Source organism: Rhea americana, unplaced genomic scaffold (assembly GCF_003343005.1).
Source record: "Rhea americana isolate MKP2758 unplaced genomic scaffold, rheAme1 scaffold_37, whole genome shotgun sequence".
Lineage (NCBI taxonomy): Eukaryota > Metazoa > Chordata > Aves > Rheiformes > Rheidae > Rhea > Rhea americana.
The window spans coordinates 1218468-1226806 of NW_028186501.1; the positions used below are offsets into that span (position 1 = coordinate 1218468).

At 44.0% G+C, this 8339-nt stretch overlaps 1 protein-coding gene across 1 annotated transcript in view; it reads right to left on the reverse strand.

The window, feature by feature from the left end:
- The window catches only part of KCTD16 (potassium channel tetramerization domain containing 16), an 83585-nt gene extending 75468 nt beyond the window's left edge, over positions 1 to 8117 (reverse strand). The window contains exons 1-2 of the mRNA XM_085312729.1: positions 8026 to 8117; positions 6617 to 7755 (exon numbers count right to left, since the gene is read on the reverse strand). Coding sequence (XP_085168855.1) covers positions 6617 to 7448 — 832 coding nt within the window. The 5' untranslated portion in view covers positions 7449 to 7755; positions 8026 to 8117. The remainder of the gene's footprint in view (positions 1 to 6616; positions 7756 to 8025) is intronic.
- Positions 8118 to 8339: the final 222 nt, after the last annotated feature.

Sequence of the window (8339 nt, forward strand, 5' to 3'; positions counted from 1 at the left end):
ATATACAATATGTTGCTCATTTTGCACTGAACCATAAATATGTGTTATGTTTTCTTATTTACACTCCTTTGCTCTTTCTAATTTTGTTTTTTGTAAGAAAAACAACAACATCTCAGCAAATTTCRAAAAAACATCTGAACTAATCAGACTGAATAAAGCTCTAGAAATCTGGCAGTTGGGAGCAGTTGTACACTGGTCCACAGAGAGCAACCCAASCAGTCAGCACTACGGCTGCCATCCGGCGTGCTCTGAGGAGCCCCGCACCGGAACTCTGCACATGCCATTCTCCCTCCGCAGGAATCCAGAGCGCCGAGCATGAGGCTCTTGTTCCCAGACCTTCCCAGGACACTGAGGAAAAACAGCTCACAGATAGCTATCTAGTTTTATTACAGTAAGATTCTCCTCTGATCAGTCAGTACACCAAAATGGTATCATGGGATCTGGTGCAGTGTTCCTGGATAACATCCAGTTTTGAAGTGGTTGGATTGCAATTTAAAATATGTTGATTTTTTTCTAGGATGCTTTCTCAAGGAGGGTGCCAACCCTCCTCGGCTAGTCATTTAGTCATTAGAGTCGCCTTCTGGATTACACAGCAGCACCACCAATACATGAGATTCTGCCTTTAGTTTAATACCTGTTAATTCTCAAGCAACAGACATGGCTGCCAGGAACACTAAGGCTGAGTCCTCTCTGCTCCTAGGGGCAGGCTCCCCGCTCACCGAACTCAGTGGGAATCCTCCCAGTAACTCCCTGATACCTGCATTACCTATCATTGAAAAAAAAAAAAAAAAGTCAAAAATCTTCTGGAGACACCCATTCCAAAAAGAAACAATCTCACCTTCCTGAAGTTTGGTTTTCTCTGAATTGCTGACAAGAGGAAAAACACAGCAGTAAAGCTTCTGTCACCAAGATAAGCAGATGTGAGCTGAGGCACACAGCAGATATGTATTGCTAAGTAGTTATCATTGTTATTTAACCCTTTTCAAACAAAAAGACCCAATGTTTATATGGAAAAGTACAGACTATCAAMTTCTTTTTGTCAATGCTGCTAAACGGATTAAGAACTACATATGCTCCATGGTTTCTAGGATGACTGAAGMGACACGGAGCTAGCTCTTTATAGATTTTATAGGCCTTTGGTGTTACATCCTAGAAGAGACTAGATCTCCTGCTGATTTTGTCTCTGCTGAATTCTGAAGGACTTCTCCCTAAAGGTCTTAGAATCGACTTCTTATGACGATTTGTTTAAAACTGATGGTACAATATGACCCTGCATGATGAAGCAACTTCTGCTACCATGCACAGAGCCATGCTGAGAGACGACCTGAAAGGCCCAGCAAGTCCTGTGTGTTCCCACACGCAGCAAGCCGACGAGACTAAAAGCCAAGCAACAGCCTCTTCCTGGGCCCTAAATGTATCTCATAACCTTATAGACCCCCTCCCACAGCAGAGACCTACATGAACTCTGGACACACTACTATGTATTTTCCATTGCAATAAATCTATCAAAGTGCTGAGCAGGTATTGCAGTAGCTGGAGGTATTTTAGAGCAGCAAGGTAATAGATCTATATATTCATGCCAATCATTTCTACCAAACTTTCAAATCAATGAAGATCAAATCTGAAGAGGCAGATTTTTATTCGGCATGATGGACCAGATTCATTGGTGATGACAAAAATTCCCTGGAAACAAAAACATCTCATGTCAACAGGAATTGAATATTGCGCTATTCAATGGGCTTGATTTTTTTAACCTTTTGGTTCATTTTGATCTTCACTGATTTAAAATCAGACACAACAAACTACTAGAAAATACAACAGTTATCAGTATAAAGGAGGAGAAAAATAGGTAATATTTATCTTCTATATCTAACCCTTTTGACAGCATAGCTGTAGGTGTCACTGAGCAAGAACATCCCGCTTTCTTAGTCAAACTTCTACCATACAACTCACTTAYGAGTCAGTGATATGTACAGTAGTATGTGATCTTTTAGCTCTGTTCACATGTACCAAGCGTCAGGCTGCAGCAGGTTACAGAGATCTCAGGTAGAATATGCTGTACGACTGACAAAGCAATGATCCYAGATATACATTTCCCACAAAAGGCCATACACATGCATTCACAGAAGGCGTCATTTAGGATTTATCTTTTCTCCTGCATTGCCCTACCCTGCTTATCCCAGGATAATCCAAAGTCTACTTCACAACCACCTCTGCACATCAGGCTCCCACCAGCAAGTGAAAACCATAGTCAACCAGCATTGTCTTGATAGAGCGAGGTGAGAACAAGGCCAAAATTAACAACTGTCACTACAGTGAGTGGAGGCAGAAGATGTCTGTCAGGAGCAAGAGCCTAATTGATTAATTTTCGGCTTACAGACACATAGTGCCACAACTGCCTCAAAGTTTCCTTTGAGCTTCAGGWGCTTGAGCTGCTCCAAGGGTGCAGTTATGAAGTGGTAGACACGTGGCAAAGCTTAAGGAAATGAGTCTGATTTTCCTATGCTTGCGCAGACTTTGAAACGTGACTTTAGGACCAGTAGGGACAGTCACAGGGATAGCTCTCTGTCTAAATCTCTGCATTCTCTTCTGTTAGTGAGCTTGAAGGTGCTCTGTCAACCCCTCTCAATCTGGTTGYTGTGAGAAAATACTTGAGATAAATCGAACACTTGACATACTAAATCCTCCCCCACTGTACGTTGGTAGAGTTGTCAGTCCTTCTCTCTGCCCTTCCTCTGCCTTCTTCCTAGCTCGTTCTTGCCAAGGCATGTGTAACTTTCCTCCATCTGTACTTTTTACATATTTGTTCTTTTCTGCACAGTAGCTCTCCTTTCCCCCACCCCTAGTTTTCATTGCTTCAGCTAAGCAGAGGGCAACCTGCTCYCAGGGTGTAAGCCATGCTACCTACTGGTGCTACCCACAGCTTTGCAGAGAGCCACGAGAGTAAAGGAAGGGGTTTTGACACAGAATGGTTGAGGTTGGAAGGGACCTCTGGAGATCATCTGGTCCAACACCTCCATCACAGTCAAGATTTTATCCCCTCTGTACTATGAACTRTTTTGACAGCCAATTACAGTATCAGCTATGGACAAGCCGAGAGAGGAATGTGACACCAGGGCTCTCTGTGGCAAAAGCAACATGTAGACAGGGCTTGAGATGCTGTTTCTTCTGCATTCCATCCCACTTTGCCATGTCTTTTCACCTGAATTTCTAGCTTCTCTGAAGAGATGCAGACACCCAGCTGGTTGTGTGGCTGACCTGCTGTCAGAAGCCTTCTCTGTCCCCAGCTGTTCAGTACTTCTAACTCTGRCACTCACAAGGTCCATGGGTGAGATTGTAGCCCACAGTCCTGGCAATACAGCAAGGCTGGAGYCAAGCAACAGGCTTGTAGTAAAAGGATTGTAGTTATAGAAGATGGTGGAGGAGATGCATCTGCGACTGTGAAGTCAGGAATGGGGTTATGCTACAAAGGGCTGAGCCAGCCCCCAACATTTAACAGACATTGATTTATCCTTTTGAAAGTATTTAAAAAGGATGACTCACGTGCAGGCTATTACCCTCTCCAAAAATGAAAATGCTTGTAGATGAAGTTCTACTTCAAGATCATCAAAACAAGAGAGAGRAAAAAAACAGAAATACGGAAATCAGAAATCCAGCCTTATCCAATATAAAATCTAAGAAATCTTCCTTGACTYAAGAGAAACTGGAGACAACGAAGAAWAAACATGAGCACAACCTCAACTCAGATTCCACCTGTGAGCAGGAATATAGACTGTGACTCCTGCCTATTCCCCATACAGAAATTGCATTTCAAAGAACCATGCGATTAGGGCCCTAACGTATCACCACAGACTGTCTCCAAACTCTCCTTTGCATTAGCTTATTTGAAATAGGAGTAGAGCCCAGCTGTGCTGAGGACTGCACCGTCACGCTGTGTGCCTGCCCTGCAGCCCATCTCGCCACCCTCTCTGCAGAACAGCTGCAGGGTTGTACTGGATACTTCTGTGAGCCCTGCGTTTCGGGAAAATTTCCTCCACAGAGAACATGAATCTCCCGTTAGCCTTAATAGCACCTATATTTGGACAAGGGGAGAAAATGTCATACAATATTAATCACACTATTTTGTTAACAGCATATACTGTACCCATGTGAGCAGCCGCACAGTTTACACCCCTTTCAGTCCATCTGATCTTCTTTCAAATGGACTGCACATCCAGAATACTCGTTATCTTCATGCCAACAACAGGCGTATAGCTCCTCAGTAGTAATTGGAGCATACCATATATTTGGTGTATCAGTAAAATTTGCCTCCTTCTGTCCTACCTCGTTCTGAAAATAATCTTTTCCCAGCTCTGAAGAACACCTCAGCTATGCATTTCACAGGAGATACCAAGCTGCTCTACAAAGAACACCTTTACACATATCTAAGCAGTTGTATTAGACACCTCTCATGTCTAGGCCCATCGACCTGATCACAACTGCTTGATGAATTAACGCTTATATAAGCACAGCTGGCAGCTTCTATTTAAAACACTATGGCTAAGCAGCTGTGGAGAAGTTGTAATGTTCCACTAGAAAGCCAGATGTCAACTTTACTGGTCCTCAAAGTTTCAAATGAAATGACTTTCAGAGCTTTGATACAAAAGCGTTCTTCCGCTTTCGGTGAATTTGATAGGTCTTGTACCTGCTCTTACATCGAGCCTGGCTGCAGCCAGACTACAAACACGCAGCTGTAGCAGCTCTGCAACCCAACAACTGTCACAGCAAATGGCACAAAACATAATAGTAAGATTTGGATGTAGATAAAAGAGAGTGATTTGGCATCATGGTCATTGGTCTAGCTTTTACCAAGGGAAAGACCCTTCGAAGAACCCATCTCTATGACTCCATCAGTGTCAAAAATCCACAAGATTGATATGAGCCAAATTCAAAGCCTTTTGAGTGAGGTAAGAGTCTTTCCAGGAACTTTAATTGGATTGAGCTTTTTCTGTATTAGTGAAGGAAGATTTCAGGAACCCTCCTGTACACATTCTCTCTCCAAAATTTCTGAGGTACCTTTCATCTCAGTACCTAATACTAATTGTAATGTTTTGGAAGCAACTGGCAGTCCCTGCAGAAAAATAATTCAGATCATATGGAAATCAGTAGTCTGTACATGTTAATTCATGTAACATCTATTTTGGGCCTCTCTTCAATTATTAAACCCTAGTTTCTATAAATAATTTATATTTTTCTGGTTTTAATGTAAACACAATTTACTCTAATCCATTCCTTTAACTACATTAATTCTCCTCCTATATCTTGTGTAAGACACTACAATTTCAAATACAAGACACCTAGTTATAGGAATCATCCATCTTAATCTGAATATAAGCGGATTCAAGACCTTTGAACTATTCTGCTGAGAAGCCCAGCTAGAAAACTAATTTTAAGTAAATCTATGCATGTCAAAAATGCAGATGGCTTTTTCAGAACGCTAACTCAAGCATCATTACATAAGCAGATTAGGGCTGCCTGTTGAGCCTAGGCATAAGAGTAGATGGCGCACAAACTATTCACTTTCTGATATATCTTTCATCTAAAACTTTTGCCAACTCTGCACATTACTGAGACTAACTGTAACCACCACATGCAGCATAACAGGTTTGCAGACAAAGCAGTTATTATCCTTCTTTGAATCTCTCTGTCCAAAGCAGCAGCTGCCTAAAGCCCATTTCTACAAATGGACCAGGAAATGTTCYATCCTGCACCCCTTGAAATGAAAATGGATGAAAATAGCCTCACAAACCTCTTGAATATTTAAGCACAGCAGTTGTGGAATGATTTTCTGATACAGAATTATAGAATCAAAATTACCCTCGTGTTACCACTGGTAACCATGCCTCCACCTGAATATCAGCTTAGAAAGTTAATGAGCCTGCTAGAGCTATCAGCTAAAATTACTACAACAGTATGCGAGCTGATGTGATTGCAGTAAGCAGGGCAGATACTTCTCATTACGAGGACAGTTTGTTTTTAATAGGCATGTTGCATAACAAGATACAGCAACTTGCCTCTCTCTGCACTGGGCCTTCATTTCAGAGCACATCAGTTAGCTCCAAGAAAGTGCCCCTGCTGAAAAGCAGCTGCGGGACAGGGTTTTGTTTTCCCTTCCCTGCGTGGAAGTGTGTCAGGTTTGCTGACAGCTTGGCCAACTGTGCTCGACTATAATCAAGCAGCCATTACCTTTGTAAACCAAATCTCATTTGAAGATTTTCYGTAATCAAATCTGCAGTGTGTTTGCAAGGCGTACATTGCATCCAGCGCGTCCTTAGGAAGCGTGTAAGGCGGTCAGATGGCCGATGCACACAGCCAAAGACAGCAGCACCCAGCTCAGGGATGGRGTGTTTTTGGCAGTCTGTGCTGCCACCTAGCCAAGACCATGCCACTGAGCTCAGCATTAGTTTACAWTTTGAAAGCTTAAACTGAAGCATATCCCCTTGGATCGAAATAAGGCTCCAGTCCATGCAGATACAAGGAAATCTGGGCTGTTTGTGCTTTGAGAATCATACAGACAGCAGAGGAGACAGACTGGGAACACACGGCTATCTTTYCCTCAAAAATTTCTTGTACTTACGGTAGAAGACATATTCAGTGTAGCTGGACCAAACCTTGTCGTCTGTGTACTGAGTGACGAAGGAAGCTGTCACTGAGGAGTTACAGGCCACCATGTGGAATCCACATTCAGACAACATGTCGAAAGCCCTTTCCAGGTGCTTGAACTTGAGATAAAACCGGGAGGTGTACCTTTCCGGAGCCCTGTCTGGGTCTCTGCTCTCATTCAAACTTTCCCCAAAGACCTCTTTGACCAGAGCAATCCTTCCACAAACCAAAATCCTTGGGACCCTCCTGAATTTGGCATCTGCTTGGCTCTCCCTACCAATAGTGCACGACCCTCGGTACCCAATGGTAATGAATCCCCACTTCCGATCAGATGGTAGGAGCGAGGAGGGTGGGCAGATTCTTGTGTCGCTGCTTTGGGAGACCTCTTCGTAGTCACTGTGACAATAATCATCAGGGCTTTGCTTGATGTCATCAGGAGTCAAGAGTTTGACCAAGTCCGGGAGCTGGAAATACTCAGCCTCCCTCTTGAGCCTTCCCTTCTCTGGGAAGTGGTCAGGCAGAACCACTTGCTTGTCCCTGAGATAGTCCAGAATATAGCGGAAAAGGAAACCGTCTCTGTCGATGAAGAATCTTCCCTTGGAGTCCTTGGCTAGATCATTGGCTGTGTCTCTCTTTGGGGTGAACATTTTCCAGAGCAGGGAGTGAGGGGTGCCAACCAAGGTGGAATGGCGAGTGAAGTAAACCTGGCCACCCACATTCAGCTCCACTACCTCTGGGAAGGAGTGCAGACCAGTCCCCTGCTCTCTCGGAGGCAGGTAAGTCCTGCAGTTGCCACTTAGAGCCATTGTACTTCAGAACAGAAATCAGCAGCAGGGAGCAGGAGGATTATCAATCACATCAAAGCGTAGAATAAGGCTCCTGACATTAAGGAGAAACATGGGGAAAATGAGAAGTGAGGAAAGAAAACAAAGCCAAACGATTTGCTTAAGGAAAAATCTGAAATGTCCATGAGTGACTGTGTGGCAGAAGTGGCTTATACCCTCAGCAATAGAGGCTGGAGAGCAATCACTTCGTGAAATGCAATCACATCATTAGATCTTCCAAAAAGCCATCAAAATCAAGGTCAAACCAAGCCTATGCTCATTCACAGACCTGTTAAAGGAGCAAAGAAAATAAGAGACACAGTAAGGCATCATAAAAGTTGTAACAGAAAAAAAGCAGATTAGCTTAGAAAGCTAAGTTAGATCTCCTGCTAAATAGATCTGGTTTGGCAAGTTCTGTTTTTCTTTCTCACAAGTACTGATCCATGGGAGAACTATCTATAAATGTATAAAATCAGTTTAAAAGAAAATACATACTTCATCTCTAAACAAACACCTAATTTAGCCATGCAGATAAGGGAACGAGAGCATCGGGTCTTACCTGGGTTACAAGTAACGCACAGCTCTTGCAAAGGAAAGCAGCGTTTCAGAACCCTCCGGACACAGGCAGGGGCACTCGCAGCCCAGCTGGTACCACATCCAGCCCCAGCAAGGGGCAGCGGAGGCAAGGAAAGTGCTCCAGCGGCATCCGCGCAGCGCTCAGGAGTTAAACCGAGTCACAGGAAAAGTTCCCCACAGCAGGTGAGCGGAGAAACCCGCGGGCACGGCAGGACGCGGGAGGACGGGGGGAAAGGCGCAGCCCCCGCGGTCAGTCCCGCCGGGCTCCCGAGGAGCGCGGGCGGGCGCGGGCTGCCG